Raw genomic sequence first — 20,000 nt, 5'->3', positions numbered from 1 at the left:
CGCGCGCAAACTGGCGGCTCCGAGGACGACGGACGGATGGCGCGAAGGGTGAAGTTGCGTCCGCCTTGCATCGGATTGTCGACCATGTTAGCCATCTTGGTCCTCGCGTTAGGTGTGTCGATTGGCCTTATGTTCATGGGTGTTAACTACATTCACGAAAAGAACATATTATGTTTTTTCCTTTTCGAATAAATTACGTTTTTACGATCTTTTTGTCTATTATATATACACTGCCGCTTTTTATGGACATATTTTCATTAACTCGTATAGATTGGTAGACATTTACAGACTGTATTATTTAAACAAGAGCGGTCGAATGTCTACTTGCGATTCATCTAGATATCGATATACAGTTATTGTAATACTGCATACATAATACACATACTTTTGTTCAATAAAAAACAGATAAATTCATTTGCCAACTCCAATAGCTTAACCGATTACTTTCTATGTTTTATTCAAACGTAAATCGTCCATCTTACGTCAATTTTTAAAAGCAATAATAAAATTTTCAAAATACATATTTGAATTTGAGCAATATGCATATACGTTTTTCTCAATTGGCTTCAAAACACAAGAAACGCACCAAATAAAATATATTGTTATTTTCAGGTATCGGCACGGCTGCGGATAATTTTACTCCACCAAGTATCCAAGCCAGCAACGTGTCTTCGAACTCCGGTGCAGAAAATGGCAAAACAAATAGCATTTACACGAGCACACATAACACTACGGATGCCACAAAGAGCATTCACAATAACACCTATAACACTACGACTACCATAAACAGAATACGCAATAGCACAAATAACACCGCGACTACCAGTTTTAGCAGTTCGAATTTCGATACTACAGTTACGAATGTTGAGTCTGGAGATGCTGAGCCTGTTGACATTCCCGTTACTGTGACTGTTAACAGAGATGCTTACACCTCTGCGTCTGTTAACGTTATTAATCCTGACATAATAACACATGGCACTTTGGATGTTGACATAGAATCAGGCGAAAATGTGGAAAATACATTGGATATTCTGAACGACAGTATACCAGTGACTGATAGCACGGTGATCGACCACAAGAGTTTTGACATAACTACTGTTACAACAGACATTGGGGCGACACTTGATACAGTAGAAGTTGACCCGACAGAAAATGGTATAGCTGCTGATGTTGCAACTGCTGATTCGACTGACGACATAAATAAAGAAGTTGGAATATCAGGAAATGACACGTCTGATAGCACAGCAGAAATTGACACGACTGTTGACATGTCAAGAGCTGATATGACTGACACAACAGAAGTCGAAACTGTTATAGATGCACCAATAGTTGACACGAATAGTGACACAACAGATGTCGACACAGCTGGTGACGGAACAGAAGTTGATGCCATTACTGATGCAACAGAAGCTGAACCGACTGTTGATAATAAAGAATTGGACATCAATACTGATGCAACATACGCTGATGCTCCTGCTGACGGAACAGAAGTTGACGCCGTTAATAATGGAACAGAAATTGACACGGTTGTTGAAACTGAAGAAGTTGGCCCTACTACTAAAGCAACAGATTACATTCCAACAGAATTTGGCCCTATTATTGAAGCGACAGAAATGTATTCTTTTGTCGAGACAGCAGATGTTGACACTACCATTGAAACAACGGAAGTTGACACTGTTGCTGATATAACAGAAATCGACGCTGCTGTAAATGTAACAGAAGTTTACACAGTTGTTGAAACATCGAAAGCTGACACAACTACTGGCAATCCTGGTGCAACTGTTATGACAGCAGCAGTTGATACGACTGGTGAATCTAATGAACTTGATACTATTACTGTAACAGAAGATTACAATACATTTGACACAACAGAATTTAGCCCTGTTATTGAAGTAACCGAAGTGGACTTTCCTGTTGAGACAACAGATGCTGACACTACTACTGAAGCAACGGAAGTTGACACTGCTACTGATGCAATAGAAGTTGGCACAACTACTAAAGTTAAGGAAGTTGACACGACTGCTAATGCCACAGATGTTGGAAATGTAGTTGACTCTACTGCTATGTCAACAGAAGTTGATACGACTGACGACGCTACTTCTGATATTACGAAAATGTCAGACACTACAACTATCGTCCTAGCAAAAGACATCACGACTATTGGTACCACAACAGTTAACGCTACTACCGTTGGCACGACAGCGCTTGATACAACGACTGCCGGTACCACGCCAGTTCATTTCGCTACCACTCGTACCACAACTACTGCTGCGCCGGAGGGTAATGCAGCAGTCACAGGCACCAGGGACATCGACACAGCAACAGTTGGCACTATTCCTGTTACCAACATTGGCACGAAGATCGCTGACATAATTGACAACACTACTGATGCCACAGGTAATAACAGCACGGCTACTGATCGTAGCCTTATAGCTGTTGGCACTGGTAACTTTAGCGCCACTCTTGAGATAAACACTTATGTTACTACGAGGTATCCCGTAACAGCTGCTGGTTTCCCTGATGCCGCCGCCGCTGCAGATACAATGACTGAAAACCAAATAGAAACCTCTAACGCTGAGCATTTAGATAGTGCGAGTACAGAGGATACTGCAATAGATGGTATTATAGGGGATACGGTAACAGATGGTGCTACCTCTACTGAAGCTGGAATCATTGATATTGGCACCACCACAGACAACACTGTAAAGATTTACACGAAGACCATCGATACTGTAGATGTCACCACAGTAGATAGTGATAATTCTACAGCTAACCCAATGCTAGTTGATGACACAGTGGTTCAGAATAAAACTAACCGTAGCTCCAAAAATCTGAACATTGACTCTACGAATGCTAATATCACTGATGGTATCAAATTCCGCGGGATCCATATCAACCTTACGTCTTTTGACCTCGAAAACGCGGTGCCAACCGACGTCGAATCCAACTTAACCGAAGAACGCACACGCACCGAAGCTTCAGTGTCTGACATGACTCCTGCTATTAACACGACGCGGCGGCAGTCAGAAGCGGACTATTCAACAGGTTTCACAGTTCCCGCAGCCGCTGAGTCGTCCTTTGAAACGAATGTGGTACAGCCCAACACCGTCAACCGAATGGATATTAATTCAGTTGCCGAGACAACAGCTGTTTTCGAGTTAGCAGCTCCCAGCACAACTGCTGGCAGCACATCTGCTGAAAACACAACATTTGACAACACCTCTCTTGGTAACAAGAATAACGAAGCAAGAGAAAATCATGTTGGCAATAACAGAATTAGTAATATGACAGATGACAAGGAAAAGGGCGTTGGCAGGACACTTTTTAACAACACAGGTGTAGATTCCACAAGCATTTATAGTACAGCTGCCGATGCTGTTGCTAACTTTACTACTGACACAATTAACACTGGCACTGCAGATACTGACAACACAACCGGCACTGCAGAAACTTCCACCACAGCAACTGAGAAAACAACTGACAACACGAGTGTCATCGCAGCTGACAACACAGCCAACTTTACAGATCTTGGTAACATTACTGACGTAGTTGACAACACAAAGAACAACGCAGCAAGTGACATCGCTGTAGCTGACAACATAACCAACATCGCAAGAACTGACATCACGGAAGACAAAGCAATGACTGACAACACAACTGACATGGCAGAAATTGACAACACGGATATTGCAGAAGGTGACCATATGAATGACATTGCAGAAGCTGACAACACAACATACATTGCAGAAGCTGACGACACAACAGACATTGCAGAAGCTGAGTACATGACAGACATTGCAGGAGCTGACTACATGAATGACATTGCAGAAACTGGCAACACAACAGACATTGCAGAAACTGACAACACAACAGACATTGCAGAAGCTGACAACACAACAGACATTGCAGAAACTGACAACATGAGTGACATTGCAGAAACTGACAACACAATAGACATTGCAGAAGCTGACAACACAACAGACATTGCAGAAGCTGACAACACAACAGACATTGCAGAAGCTGACTACATGACTGACATTGCAGAAACTGGCAACACAACAGACATTGCAGAAACTGGCAACACAACAGACATTGCAGAAACTGACTACATGATTGACATTGCAGAAGCTGACAACACAACAGACATTGCAGAAGCTGACTACATGAGTGACATTGCAGAAGCTGACAACACTACGGACATTGCAGAAACTGGCAACACAACAGACATTGCAGAAGCTGACAACACAACAAACATTGCAGAAGCTGACTACATGAGTGACATTGCAGAAGCTGACAACACAACAGACATTGCAGAAGCTGACAACACAACAGACATTGCAGAAGCTGACAACACATCAGACATTGCAGAAGCTGACTACATGACTGACATTGCAGAAGCTGACAACACAACAGACATTGCAGAAGCTGACAACATGACAGACATTGCAGAAACTGACAACACAACAGACATTGCAGAAGCTGACTACATGAATGACATTGCAGAAACTGACAACACAGCAGACATTGCAGCTGACAACACAACAGACATTGCAGAAGCTGACAATACAACAGACATTGCAGAAACTGACAACACAACTGACATTGCAGAAACTGACAACGCAAACAACATTGCAGAAATTGACAACACAACGGATACTGCAGAAGCTGACAACACAACTGATACCACAGCAGCTGAAAACGCAATTAAAACATCTATTGAGAATATAACTGACATTGAAGCAATTGACAATATAACTTTCAATAACAGAATTGACACCACAGATATTGAAAATACAACCGTTGATCCTGCAATTGACTCCAATAATACAGCTGATAGAAATGTTGGCAATAAAACTAACTTCACAAATCTTGCTGATGCACCTACAGATACCAGAAATGCAATTGGTGTCAGTGACAACGTAACTGCTAGTATCATAAATAGCTCCCTTCCAACATCCACTACTGTTACCAGAACAATTGATGCGTTAGTCACTAATAGTCCATCGATCGAACTTGCGATACTAAGCAGCACAGTTATTGAAAACCCTACTCCTGCGACCACAACAGCTAGTAGTAAAGCCAGTGAAACCACAAGAATCAGTAGTACCACCAGTGAAACCACAGCAGCTACCAGTGCTACTGTTAAGACCACAACTCTAAGCAGTACAACCAGCGAAACCACGACAGTTAGTACCACCATCCAGCTGCCGGTTTTTGACACCGGCCTCAGCTCTGGTACCACGGAATCGTCAGCGCTGACGTCTTCTACTTTAGAGTCGGTTAATTTAGAAATGGACGAATTGCCAAACCAGGAATCAACTGAGAAGAGTACAGCCGGTTAGTAAATCATAAAGTTTTTTTTTTTTTTTTTTTTTTTTTTTTTTTTTTTTTTTTTTTTTTTTTTGGTGTGTGTGTGTGTGTGTGTGTGTGTGTGTGTGTGTGTGTGTGTGTGTGTGTGTGTGTGTGTGTGTGTGTGTGTGTGTGTGTGTGAAAGTGTTCATACACTAATGAGTTGAATTCTTATTATTGTTTTTATTATTATTATTATTAAAACGTCTTTTCAGACTACCTACAGCAACTTGATGAAAATAAAAAGAAAGGGATAAAATAAATAGAATTTCGCTTATGAATCTACTATATCATGATCTTGGCTTTAAGGGACTCATAGAAAGGGATCTGTCTGATCAATACAGTAACAATATTATTGTTGTTTCTGTATGTTACTATTTACGAGCAACACTGAGCGCCAGAAATATAATTGTTTGGATAAAGAGACAAATTAGTGAGCTTGTTGCAGCTACAGGAACAAAACTATTGACTGTGTCACGCATCTCAAGAAGTCTGATAGTTATGATCTGACAAAAGGCTAATTCACTGTGAGAAAGCCGTACTTTATGACTGTTCTAGTTTTCGAAAATAGACTTCGATCAACCAATCAATCATCAAGTCCTTTCTCCTTCCCTCCACCTGTTGGAATGTAGTGTTAGTACAGTTTTCCTCATGTTTAAAGCAGTACGGCAAGGTCGGTTTGCTCAGTAACGTAGGTGTATACTTACCACTCAATAACGGCAACACAAGCTGTTCAAAATCCTAATATTCTAATTGAAAGAACTTGGCCGGCACATACGCTAGAGTTACCTTGAGACTGGTGTAGGTTTTGTTTGACAAAAGACTCGAGACACTGATGGATGATTAGAAGACACAATCACGATGCATAGCTTTAAAATCACAATCGACAATTTTCCTTACTTGTTTACGTCTGTTGAAGAGCCCGGATACCTTGGCTGTGCAGATCAATAACAACGCGATCGTTTCATTATTGTGGGACCCTTTTCAACCACTCAGTGAACTAAGCAAGTACTTACTCAAATGACTGCCTTATGGCCGTTTATTTGACCATTCACCGATAGCCGTGCCGGTTGTTTGCCCAGTAAAAGCATGAGAATTTTATCTCTATTATTATTTTTTAGAGCCAGACTGTTTCTTGCAGTCATACGGTACTTGTGACACCTTATTATTATTCTCCTCTAATGCTCTCCGCAGTAGCTGGATTACTTTGTATGTGTGTGTGTGTGTGTGTGTGTGTGTGTGTGTGTGTGTGTGTGTGTGTGTGTGTGTGTGTATGTGTGTGTGTGTGTGTACACATACTGATATATAATTATAATGATATTTATGTGCGCACCCTCTTTTTCCAGAGAATAACTTCGCTCGAAAAGGATTCTGTTGCTTAGCTCCTCATTCATGCAGAGCACCAAACGTCTGTCTCAACTGTATCTGCAGACCAGGGTACGTCAAACTTATTTTTTCTTCTTTAGTGATAACCTCCGCCCTCCCCCCTCTCCCTCCCCCCATATATCATTGTATCTATACTTCCATTAGCTTTTTTTGTTCTTAATTTCCTACTTTCCCGCAGTTTTTCTTCTAATCATTTAGTTTTATCTTATTCTTAAATACTGAATTCACCTTTTCCTTCGCTTTAAGAGTTGACGGTTCCCTTTCCCTCATTTCGCTTTTTATTTTCTCTCTGTCATTCCTTTTCTCTCCTAAACTTTACAGATCAGCTAATCCATGCTCTGCAGTTGTATCTACTTGCATTTCATTGTTATCTATCGTTTCTATCTACCTTTAGAAAAACAAGCTGTTCACCAGTCATTAAAGTCATGCATTAATAATTCCAATTTCATTCCTGACCATGCAGGTCGCTTCCCCTCCTTGTCTGCTGATGCCTACTCTTAGTGACATAAGATTACTCGTGGAATTATTGGACGTGAGACTCTCAAGTATACGGAACAACAAGAGCAACAAAAAGGTGGCTTATGCCTCTTATCTATATTCAATGTGAATGCCAAGAAATGACGAACGGTAGTTTCACAGGTCAAGTTCTCCTAACATGGAACAAAATACCCTCAGAAACCCAAGCAAGTAAACGCAGGATACGTTAACTCAAAAAAAAAAAAAAAAAAAAAAAATATATATATATATATATTTTTTTTTTTTTTTTCTTTTTTTTTTTCTTTTTCTTTTTCTTTTTCTTTTTTCTTTCTTTTTTTTTTCTTTCCTTTTTTCCCGCAATGCTGATGGAAATCTACTGTAGAATACATTTCTCTTCGAAGTACATCAATCCGGAAAAGAACATCTTAATCTCCCGGAAACAGTTGTGGCGTTTCGCGTGTTGCATTTTTGCACGTTCGAGAGGCTGAAGCTATGTAGCCCTCCATTCCCTGGTTTGATTTGCCGCCAGCAGTCTGATGCCATTCCATGGAATATCCCAGGAACCGAATAGATGCAAATAACCCCCTTTTGTCTCCTGTCGGTATCTCGCATGTGATCGCCCGCGACATGCTCCGAGGTCGCTCTTGGTGACGGGAAGACCAAGTACATTATGGACACGGTCTCACATCCTCCTTCTGGTCGAAAAGCGCAAATCCCAGGTGAACAGTGCACAGTCCCAGAGGAAAGGCTGGCTAATGGGAGAGTATCATGTCCTGGCTCAGTGCTATAGTAATAAAGACATGCTGCTGTAATAATGAAATTTGGGGAGTCAGTCACGAGGAAAGCATATAAAAAACAGTTAAAGTTTCAGATTTTACTTTAAGCAAGCTCAAAATGGGTTAGAAACTCGTTACTGGCAATTAAACCTTATCGGAAAAGACAGTCTATCACTAGATATTTTAATATATTTATTACGGTTATGACATCATCTCTCTCTCTCTCTCTCTATGTCTCTCTCTCTCTCTCTCTGTTCCTCCCTCCCTCCCTCCCTCCCTCCTTCTCTCCTTCCCTCTCTCCTTCCCTCCCTACCTGTCTCCCTCCCTCCCTCCCTTCCTATCTCCCTCCTCCTCCCTCTCCCTCTCCGTCTCCCCTAGTTATTCGTAAACAATCCCCACCTTGCTGATCACACTAATGAAAAAAAATAACAAGAATGATTAACCGATTACCAAGCATTCTTAACTGACATGCTTAGCTTCTCTTCCTCAGATCGACCTCGTCTCCTTCCCCTTCTCCAGCCGCCCCAGCGCAGGAGGACGATTATCCCGATGTGAGCGACAACAGCAGCAGGGGACATGGGGACACCTGCGGACCGTGGGCGCAGTGTGGCGGCGATCTCACTTGCAGAAACAGCACGTGCATTTGCCCCGAGTATGTGCCCGGTGCTTTGGTGATTTCGTCGTGAGGCTGTGTCTGCTTCGGTCTCGTTCTGTGTCTCTTTCGCTCTCTTTCTTTCTCTTCCAACACACACATGCATATATATATATATATATATATATATATATATATATATATATATATATATATATATATATATATATATATATATATATATATTTTTGTGTGTGTGTGTGTGTGTGTGTGTGTGTGTGTGTGTGTGTGTGTGTGTGTGTGTGTGTGTGTGTGTGTGTGTGTGTGTGTGTGTGTGTGTGTAAGTCCGTGTCTGTGCCTGTGATATATATTATCCGTTACTGCGATCATCTATATAATTTTATCAAAATCTTTTGGATTTTTTTTTTTTCGTAAGTAAGCTTACACCCTCTATTACTGTGTTGCTTTTGCACAGGAAACAAACTATTGGGAAATTGTAATGCTTTATCAAGTCCTTACATAAAGACCTACTTACGAAATTATTACTTCACCTTGCATAATGCAGACAAACCCAAAATCCCACCTTGCATGCAACACTGCAACCTCCTAATTTTCTCCTTTCCCCCTCGTTAGATCCGACTGCAGTTACAGTGAAACCGGCATGAGGTGTGACTGCGAATACTTTAACTTCACGCTGTTACTGCTGTATGGCCTCGCTGTATTTCTGGCCTTGCTGCTCATCCTCATGGTCAGGAATCTCGTAAAGTATGTTGGTTGATTGCGTTGAGTTACTGCCTAATAGGAAGAGGGGTTAAAAGCACCATCATTAGTTTCTATTACATCTAAAATATTTATCTACACCTGCAGTATACAATGAGTAGATACGTATATAAAGTTTTCCTCCTTCTTTCACATTCTGTTAATTACTATCTTTCCCTTTTTGTATAAAATATGCAATTTTTATTGGTGTTATAATATGTTCATCATAGTCATACCGTTACAATCAATCCAGTCAGTTTTTTTTCTTGAGGTCAAGTAAACAGGCAGAGATCTCGTAAATGAAGAATTGCTCTTGCTATTTTCCCCCACTGTCGTCTAAAAAAAGATTCACAAAATACCAGCCAACATGAATAAGTCATTCCAAGGCTATACTGTACATCACTCCTACTAGTGACATATAACTCTCTCCACCAGTCAGCCAAGTCAATAACATGAAGCTTTATTAATTCTTAAAAGTCATTATTATAGACACTGCTCCAGAACAACTGTGGTGACCTCACCTGCGGAAACTTATTCAACCAAGAATCACGCCACGACGCAACCAGATCATGTGTCTCGTCCTGCAACAGCAAGTCAAGGCAACCAGTCATATGGGTAAGGGAGGGAAAGGGGGAGAGGGAGAGAGAGAGAGAGGGAGGGAGGGAGCGAGAGAGAGAGATCTGGAGGGAGGGAGGGAGCGAGAGAGAGAGATATGGAGGGAGAGAGAGGGAGATGAGGGATTGGGAGAGGAGAGGGAGGGAGGGAGAGGAGAGAGAGGGAGGAAAGGGAGGGAGAGAGAGGGGGGAGGAAGAAGGAGGGAGAGGGAAAGAGAGGCAGAGAGAGGGAGAGAAAGGGAGGGAGAGGGAGAGGGAGGGAGAGAGAGAGAGAGAGAGGGAGAGCGAGGAAGGGAGGGAGGGAGAGAGAGAGAGAGAGAGAGAGAGAGAGAGAGAGAGAGAGAGAGAGAGAGAGAGAGAGAGAGAGAGAGAGAGAGAGAGAGAGAGAGAGAGAGGGGGAGAGAGAGAGGGAGAGGGAGAGAGAGAGAGAGAGTATATATCTTACCACAGAATACTTGCCATGTTTTTTCTGTCCATCTCGTCCTACAGCAACCAACCGCTAATCAACATTTCCTTAAAACGATCGTCTCTTCCAGCCCCCAAACCGAGATCCCAGGCCAAATAGCCCTCACCGCCGAGGAACATCCCTCGCCTGGCTTTTACTACCCCCCTTCCCACGTGAACCGACGCGCCTCCCTCCCGAAACTGGTCTCAACTTTGGAACCTCAGGCCGTTCAAGTCACGAGTCCCACAAGCCCTAGACGTCCTTCAACGGCAGGTCCTCAAAGCGTATCCTTGGCGCCGCCCATGTTCCCGGGAGATTATAGATTCAGTCCTGTGGAAACCGTGCCTCAGAGACCTCACGTGCTGCCACCATTAAGGACTTCCACTCGACCGCCCAAACTCTCAGACATTCCTTGAAGGTATGTTGGCTACTCGATTCTTGAAGATTGTGTAATCGTGTTATGTTTGTATTAATACTCAGTTGTCAACCGGCATCTACTTTCTCGGATACATTAATTCTAACATTCAGTTGTGATTTAACATATTTTCTCTTCTACTATATATATTACAACGCTTTTCTATCTAAATTTTCTTTGCTCTGGTAAATTGATATCTCCCGTCTACTGTTTACTGTCACATCTATTCGCATTATTTTCCTGTCACCCACCAGCACACCGTATTGTGGCTTGTGCATGGACGTTCCATTTGTTCCGCATGTTATGGTACAAAAAATCGTGACCGTACATTAACATGTTGCTTATGTTCGTTCCTTCTTTTTAACTTTGGGACATTCTAGACTTTGTAGTGACTTCTAGTTACAACGCTGACAGACATTATTCCGAATCGAAAATTAAATATATAAAGAAACACAAATGAGTTTAAAGAAGCCATTTTCATCTCGTAGTACGGGAAGGTATTTAGACAGGAATATAATGAAAGAAGATATTTACTCGAACTTAATACTGTAGAAGCAAACATTCAGAGCATATTTAATATATTCAGTCGATAAGAGACTGTGAGCAACAGCCTCCCAAAAGTCAAACCTTTCAGAATCCTCATACTTGCTAATGAGACTTCAAGCCTATCGTCCAGTAGCCTATACTTGTTTCACTCCTGCCAAAATCTGCTTCCAGGCCGAATGCTCCTCTTGAAGTTTCGAGACAAGTCCCGTGTCGATCTCTTTTTGAAAGGGAAGCCACTCGTGCACTTATGAATGATGATATTTCCTCAGATTCCTTTGCCCTCTGCTTGTTCTATACATTCTTCAGTGCTCTCTGGTGGATGGCAGTGACTGTGGATTTCTCCTTAAGCACGTCTCTTCCACATCTTCCCCTTCTTTCTCATCACCAGTGGGTCACGGTTTCCCTTTGCTTATCAACTCTATACGCGTAACCATCCACCAAAAGTTTCATTCTTCCTCTCGATATTTGTTGTGAACTCCAGTATTACTTTCACAGGGACAGAACTGACACTTTATATTTAGAAAGGAGAAAACAGGTACAGTGTATAGTATGCAGTCGTAAAGCATTTTGTATTCTTTTAAGATGGCAAGCATCAATACAGAGCTCGACTAACCTCCAGTTGCTTCGGCGATTCAGTCGCTCCTCTGGCTGAATGATACAAATTACAGACTCCTTTATCTCTCTGCACCGGAACATAGGGAAAAACAGTCATAATTTAATAACTCATCCACCGCACACATACACACAGAGCAGTGAAAGGGTTTCTTTAAAACACGACTATCAAGATGCGAATCACAGACCCTGATCAACGTCGCTCTCATCCGATCTCTTAACCAAATTCCGGCATCAATTTCTCCATCCCTCTCTGGGCACTTATTAGTTTCCTCGCCAGCAATTTGACTGTAGCCCATGTTTCTGATCCATAGGTCATAACTGGGAGGACACTTGATTAAAAACTTTTCTTTTTAAATGTAATGGCAAGGAGCCTCTTAGTATGCTACAGTGTCTGACGAAGGTGCTCCAGCCTAGATTGATGTGTCCTTTATTTCCTCTTCGCTAGATGTGTTTGTCTGTACGAGTTGACTTAGATATATATACTTGTCCACTACCTCTAGCACTTCGCCTTGTACATGCATCTGTTCGAATTGATCTCTACTGTTTAACATTGTTATATATATATATACATATATATATATATATATATATATATATATATATATATATATATATATATATATATACATATATATACATATATACATATATACATATACATATATACATATATACATATATACATATATATATATATATATATATATATATATATATATATATATATATATATATATATATATATATATACATATATATATTTATATGCTCTTCTTGTTCTCTGTTCCAAAGGTTGATATTGGATTCACATTTTGCATGGTGTTGAGTAGGCTGCACCTCAAACATGTAGCCTCCCATTGTTAAGACTGGAATTTCTGGGAATTGGGCCGTACATGGTTGACCGTGGTCACCTCAGCTTAGGTCTCTTTAGCTTCAGAATGGTGTTGTATATCTGTATTACTTTAGTGGCCAGATCAAGTGAGATGCCAGCTTATCTAAAATGCATATCAGTTTAGTTGAAATGCATATATGTACTTGATCAACATTCTGTCTTTCTTATTATTGTTCTTTACCCATGTGCTTTTGTTTATTTCTGTTATTTACTCCAGACTAGTTTTATAAATGTTTAACCAATCTTTGCAGTAGACCATCTCAGCCCAGGAAATAGATTCAGCCTATGGAAAATGTTTTCTTTGTGTCCCAGAGGTCTTGTTGATTTAAGGCTTCTCATAGTGAATTTTCTCTTATTTTAGTCATTCTGTTGTTCATGGAATGATAAATACTTTGTCACTATTACCTTCTTACCAGACCTCTTGGATTGAAAAAGAGCATTATCCATATATTTCTAACCTATTCATGCCAGATGACATCCTGACAATGTATGACAGACTAACCCTCATCTTTTCTTCAGGCATGGTTAAGCCTGCTCTAAGTTATGCATGCTAAATATCTGTATGTTTGTTTAGCCCTGTTGTGGAGAAATGGCCCTTCAAAAGTAGACTTAAAGCCTCTTTTTAGCTTCATTACCTAAAAAATTGTTTATGCAGCATCCAAGACCATAGAGAGTATGATAATTTAATTTTTTCCATGTTTCTGATTTTTCCCTCAAGAGGCTGACTCTGCATGCACCCTGTCAAGTTGTTTGTTTAGCACTAGGGGCTCCCGTCATGACTGAGTTAAATCCAATATTATTCCCTTTCATCCTTCTTAAGCTTTCTGACACAGGGCTTTTCTTTTCTTTTTTTTTTCTTCTTTTTCACACACCCTATATATATAATATAGATGGATAAATATATATGTTTATACAGTATTACCCTATATATGCAGTGTGTATAAATATTGTGTACACACACACACACACACACACACACACACACACACACACACACACACACACACACACACACACACACACACACACACACACACACACACACACACACACACACACACACACACACACACACTCTATTACCATGACAGTAAAGTGCTAATAAGTTTACATAGGTTTAGCATAATATGTATTCAGTATATATAAAATAAAACAGATGTGTACTCAGTGTGCTAAAAAAATGCATAATAAAGAAAATAGGAAATTGATATAACAACTACAGTTACAGATTTATTCAAACTTTGGTTGATGGGAAGGAAGTGCAATATTTACAACACAAATAATGACATAATAAAATTTATGATAGTTATACAGAAATTAGTTATGATCTCTAGTATTGTGCATTCCTTAATAAACAACGGTGGAAAGAATGAGGTGCAAAATATCAATCAATAAAAGGACATTTTGAACCATAAATCCTACTTACATGATTTGTTTATAATTTGTAATCACTCTCTTTTAATACAGAAGTGCTTTGAATGAATGATGAAAGATGAAAACCAATTCATATACAAAACATAAAATGAAATATGCATACATGACATTGTTTAATGGAGATGGGATTAGCTCAACTTAACACTCACTAGCTACTCTACTAATATTTTTTTTTTGTTCTTTTTTTATTTGTCAAAGTTCACTAATTCAAGAAAAATATACTTTTTTCCTATATCATCTAGTTATAAGCATGACACATTAGCAAAACTGAAATGGACTAAACGTGAAAAGAAAAGACTTTGCAGCCTTCATCGAAAAGATATACACTCATATATCCAAGATCTGCTGTGCTTCATTTAAATGTCTATTTCAAATATGCACTATGATTTTGGGACTGGTCCTTGAGATGTGTCAAGAATACAGTCCTTGTGTATATAAACCATGGTTTAAAAATTCAGATGACTGTACATCATGTTACACAAGAGTTATAATGATTAAAATTTTCACTGTTTACTTTAGTTAAAAGTTGTGTGATGTCTGTTGCCACCACCATATACTGTCATCCCAATTATTGGTACTTGTCAATAGAATGTTGCATGTTGACTGATTCATTCATTTTGACTTGCTTGAACTTCCAGATCTTGGGATGCACTCGCATATAAAACAAACTTGAGGAAAATCAGTCAACCATGTGTGTATATATAAAAATATCTTCCATATTTAACCTTACAATATTTATCTGGTTATGCCTGGCTGACCATAATATACAAATAACCAAATAATATTTCAGGAAGCACAGATCATTTAGAAGACTTTGCACATCCAGCCTGCACACTATCTCCTCACTCCTGTCAAAAAAAATATTACCAATATCTCCCACTTACAGAAAAAATCCATAATGTGAAGACACACTGATTGTGACATCATCAGCATAATGAAGATAACTGGAAATACAGATAAAATTTCCTTGGTGAAAATGATGTCCTTCAGGGAGCTAAATATGTAGAATATAAATATGTAAGATAAATGTCAAAGAAAGGGCATACAAGAGGTAAAAATTATTTTCAACACAGACTTCAATCATAACAAAACAACATTGAAAGATTATGTGCTAAACTACCTCATCACTTCATTTTTACTTGTTTCAGTCTGCTTAATTAGGAAGACTAAGACATGACCAGTACCTTTTTCAACACTATTAGCACAAGAAATAAGAGGATACGATATATAACAAGGAGGGAAAAAAAAAAAAAAAAGAAAAAAAAAAAAAAAAAAAAAAAGGAGAGAGATGATTAATATATCCCTTTCCATTTATCCAAATACTTCTTTGTTGCACAAAGAACAACACTTCATAAACCAGCACCATCTTGATTTCTTTTTCTTCTTCACAACCAAATCCTCTGATTAATCAATCAAGTTCACAGGTTGGACTTAGTTATGCTCTTTATTTTTTAAATACTCTTTCATTCATCCATCTATGATCCTTTTCATAAAATAAAAGCACATTTTAACCCAAGCACAGCTTCTGTTACTTAGTTGAAAAAAGAGATTAATGTTTAAATACAAGTCAACATCCAGTAGCTATAAAAATTCAATAAATTGTAAAGTAATACACAACCGTACAAGATGTATTAGCAAAAGGCTTTAAAAATGTCTTTAAAAAAAATCATCTGTAAAGAAGAGTCGTCTGCACCTCGCACGAAGAAGCCACTTTTCAGATTCTATTTCACAGGTCACACTTCTCCTTCTCTATTTCTTCCTGTCTCCTTCAGCGGTGTGAGGAGGAGGAGGAGGGAGAAGAAGAAGCAGCTGAGACGACCCACTGCATGATGGCTGTGTCTCGACCCCCAGTGGAGATGAGTCGCGAGTCGTCGTGCAAGTACCCGACAGCTGTTACGTGACTGCTGTGCCCGCCATACTCATAGCATCGAGCCTGGGAAAAATGGTAATAAGTAATTTAAATTGTCAGTAGATGGACATAGATTTTACAACATTCATAAAGATGCTGTAAGTATTTACCTCTTTGTGGAGAAGAGGTATATCCAACATTATGAGATTATGAACTAAACTGAACATTTTTTTAATTGTATAGAGGTTTGGTGCTTAAATAAAAAATTATATATTTCATTATATACAAAGTTCCAAGGTTTTTATTAATACCCTCACTTTTAAAAACATGTTATTCAATACAAGATCCTTCTCTCCCAGTTGTACACCCTTATAAAAAAAGGATTCAGAATGCTGGTGAATCTAATATCTGGATTCCTTATATTGTATTTCAAAAGTTTCTCTTAATAAAGGAGCACCTGAAATAGTCTGATGTTGAAGGAGCTTTGGTTCTACCATTCTAATATTAAATTTGGTCTGTTAGTATGGCATTCTATTTCCTGGAACGTGTTATGGCAAAAAGCAATATTGATTGGGAAAAACTCATGTGCATTGTTTGCTATTAGTTGTATCAACTACAGAAAACTGAACTCAATCAATATAACTTCTTCTGGAGTATTTATAAATATACATATGTGGTATATATAAATGTATGTCTGTGTGTATTGATGTGTACATGTGTTTGTAACATTAAAAAAAAAAAAAAAAAAAAAAAAAAAAAATGTATAGATAACAAAAACTGTTCATACCTTTTGATTGCAAGCAGGGAAGGCAAACACCTTCACTTTCCCAAAATCGTCACCTGTCGCCAGCAATGACGACTGGTTGGCTTTAGCACAGGTGTTGATGTCTGTGCCATCAGCTCCCTCAGGCCAGATGCCAAGGGTTGAGAAATTGAGAGTGCAGGTGTTGCTTGCCCATTCCACATCTCGCATCTGCGATGTTTGTACAATTTGGCGGCACAGGCCAGCATTCCCTAGGGAAGAATATTGAGTATGAGCTGACAGAAATTCTATTATTTTCATATATTACTGCAAACAGGTATCGTATTCAGACAAAGTTAGGTTGAGAAATCCTGTAAGAACAGGCACAAAACTGAAGCAGACACTTACAGAATAGCAGTTCATAATCGCCTGAATTTGACTGCAGGAACTGGCTGTCAGCAGACCAATCTAGATGAGTCACAAAACTTGAGTGACCCTGAAAACAGATTCAAGAAGGTTAATCCACAAAGAAAGCCGGGACAGATGTGTACTTACAGGTAACAAGTTCCTGAATATTTTCCAACATACGCATTGTAAATACAATAAAACGAGAAGAGTAATTCAATTTCATGCCTGGTATACCCAAAAAGCATAAGTAAAAAAAGCCTTGAAAATCTACCATTGAAAAAAAAAGGCTAGAGAAAGAAAAATAACATCCCATTAGCATACAACACTAAAATAACAGTAACACAAGACCTTCCCACACACACCATTACATTCCAGAGTAAAAAAAGCATTTGCAGAGGGACACACTCAGCTTGTATGCACTTGTAATAAGGGTAATAAGGTATGATGCTTACCACTGATGATATGCTTTGGTACCTGGCTTTTCTAGTCTTAGCCTTTAGTATGCATGAAAAGAGAAGCCTCATGATGGTTATATTGCGAGACAGAACTTTCACTCTTCCTCAAAGACAAAAGTCATACTAACAAAATTCCTTAATCCTGAGATAATCTAAAAATAGTTGCTAAAATAAGGGAATAAACATACCTGGCATCTACCAATTCTAGTGTACTTGCGGCAATCTTCTGATACTTGGTAGACATAGATGTTGTTATCCCTTGAGCCTACAGCAAGATATTGTCCACTTGGAGAAAATCTGAGAACCTGTGTATGAAAAATTCATAATTACACTTAGGGAAATTAACAAGCACAAGGAAAGGCAATTGAACAATAGATTTTGATATCTAGTGAAAACATGAAGCTTGCTGATATAACAATTATAAATTATTTCTTATTCATTTTTAATAGCTTTTGGAATTTTTAAAATATAACTTTACCATTTTCAATATTGAAACACATGTCAAATATAATAATAGCAATAATGTTACCTGTATTGGCTCATTTCCATCTTGGTGCTGTGAATACATTTCTCGGGTTTCTGAGTCCATGACAAACCAACGGCCACTGGTTGTACCGATGATTACTATTTCTCCATTATTGGAAAAGGCAGCAGATTGGGCATGTTCCTAAGGCAATTTCAGAAATCAGTACCTAAGTTGCTTAAAAGCTAAAATAACTTAATTCATACCTCATACAAGTAAAAAGCTCAGCAAAAGTAATAAGTTTTGAAATTTACTCCAACACATTCCAGAAAAAAACAATTCATACCCCAATGTCCTTGCTCCAAACAATAGTATGAGCCATGGTGTCCCACAAGTAGCAGGTACGGTCATATCCCGCTGTCAGGAATTGCTGCTGGCTAGGATGAGGAGCTAAAGCCCACAGTTCTTCAGTGTGACCCTATAGAGAATAATGATCATAATAATGATGATGATAATAATAATACGACAAAGAGGAATAGGATGAAGAAGAGGAAGAGGAAAAGGAAGAGACAGAAGAAAAAAAGAAGAACCAATTAATGCAGTCTTTATAAAGATTAAAAACTGAATATATATGTACTTACCCACTCTCATAATTGTCAAAGTTCAACTGTCCTTCAAATCTCATCTCTATGATGATTATAATAAGGATTAGGCAGTAATAAAAAAGTGATTTAGAATCTCCTTGCAAGGAAATTATGAAATAAAAGACATTCACTTACTTGCATAACTGGTCTAAGAGGAAAAGTGAATGTTCCTCCAAGAACGCAATTCCTGGTTGTACCAACGACCAGCTGTGTCCCTCGCCCTGAGGTAACCACACGTGGGGCACCAAATTGCTCAGGAACCTGAAACAGAAAATTAGCAGTAATATATTATCAATGTTACTATAGTGAATGATAATACAGTAATAACTATAAAACAATAATAACAATAATTATATTGCTAATACCATTATTATTATAATTAATACCATTTTCATTATCATATTTATAAAAATCATTACAATATTAATATAAAAAAATGCATTAAATATTATAAAATAGTTACCATCAATTTCATATTGAAACCAAACAATTAATAATAAAAAAAAACATAGGTTACCTCAATCACATTGCCAGTGCGCTCCAGATCACGATCCCATTCAATGATGCGTCCGTCTTTCCCTCCGGTGATGATGGCTCCATCCTTCTGCACCAGGATGGAGAACACTGGGCCCTCATGTGCTCCCCGAACCATCTTGCACACGGTATTGCCACCTATAAAACATTTAGACAGATGATGTACACTGAGGAAAATATGTAAAGGACAAATGATAAAAATGAAAGATTTATGTTACTTTCTCTGGTTTTCAAGAAATGTTTGATGTTCTCATATCAAAATGAGAATCATAGAATCATCCTGAAGAAATTTTAAAGAAGGTCCTTTTTCTGTTAGTTCAGCTTGAGAATCCTTCCTGAAATATAGTACTGGAATGTGATCAACACTAACCTCGCTGCCAGATGAGCAGGTTGCCGTTCGAGTCACCCGAAATTACATTGCCTGTGTCGGTGAAGGAGATGGATGTGACGTACTTGGGCCGCTCCCTGTTCTCAAAGATGCCCATTCGTTTGGCAAGCATTCCACTCTCATAATTCCAGAAGGAGATGTGGTTCTTCCCGCATGTGATAATGGTGTTGCGGTCCACTGGGGAGAAGTCCACGGCAAGGACCTGATCTGCTGCACA

At 39.0% G+C, this 20,000-nt stretch overlaps 2 protein-coding genes across 18 annotated transcripts in view; one reads left to right on the top strand and one right to left on the bottom strand.

The window, feature by feature from the left end:
- Nucleotides 1-84: 84 nt before the first annotated feature.
- On the top strand, nucleotides 85-10,814 carry LOC119596683 (mucin-5AC-like). Its single transcript, XM_037946014.1, has 7 exons — nucleotides 85-112; nucleotides 613-5,337; nucleotides 6,696-6,786; nucleotides 8,479-8,640; nucleotides 9,214-9,345; nucleotides 9,829-9,954; nucleotides 10,490-10,814. The coding sequence occupies exons 1-7, from the start codon at nucleotides 85-87 to the stop codon at nucleotides 10,812-10,814; spliced, it is 5,589 nt and encodes a 1,862-aa protein (XP_037801942.1).
- A 3,269-nt stretch (nucleotides 10,815-14,083) lies between these two features.
- Nucleotides 14,084-20,000, bottom strand: part of LOC119596532 (echinoderm microtubule-associated protein-like 2) — a 50,851-nt gene continuing 44,934 nt past the window's right edge. For 14 of the 17 annotated variants that reach the window (XM_037945814.1, XM_037945822.1, XM_037945815.1 and 11 more), the window contains 10 exons: nucleotides 19,766-20,000; nucleotides 19,379-19,533; nucleotides 18,997-19,122; nucleotides 18,564-18,695; nucleotides 18,284-18,421; nucleotides 17,943-18,059; nucleotides 17,752-17,793; nucleotides 17,300-17,387; nucleotides 16,937-17,163; nucleotides 14,084-16,233 (listed from right to left, as the gene is read on the bottom strand). In XM_037945814.1, the coding sequence (XP_037801742.1) occupies nucleotides 16,069-16,233; nucleotides 16,937-17,163; nucleotides 17,300-17,387; nucleotides 17,752-17,793; nucleotides 17,943-18,059; nucleotides 18,284-18,421; nucleotides 18,564-18,695; nucleotides 18,997-19,122; nucleotides 19,379-19,533; nucleotides 19,766-20,000 (1,425 nt within the window). In that variant the 3' untranslated portion in view covers nucleotides 14,084-16,068. The remainder of the gene's footprint in view (nucleotides 16,234-16,936; nucleotides 17,164-17,299; nucleotides 17,388-17,751; nucleotides 17,794-17,942; nucleotides 18,060-18,283; nucleotides 18,422-18,563; nucleotides 18,696-18,996; nucleotides 19,123-19,378; nucleotides 19,534-19,765) is intronic. The other 3 variants (XM_037945817.1, XM_037945823.1, XM_037945825.1) reach the window with 1 other exon arrangement.

This window comes from Penaeus monodon, chromosome 38 (genome assembly GCF_015228065.2).
Source record: "Penaeus monodon isolate SGIC_2016 chromosome 38, NSTDA_Pmon_1, whole genome shotgun sequence".
NCBI lineage: Eukaryota > Metazoa > Arthropoda > Malacostraca > Decapoda > Penaeidae > Penaeus > Penaeus monodon.
This window is presented reverse-complemented; position numbering and strand designations above follow the sequence as displayed.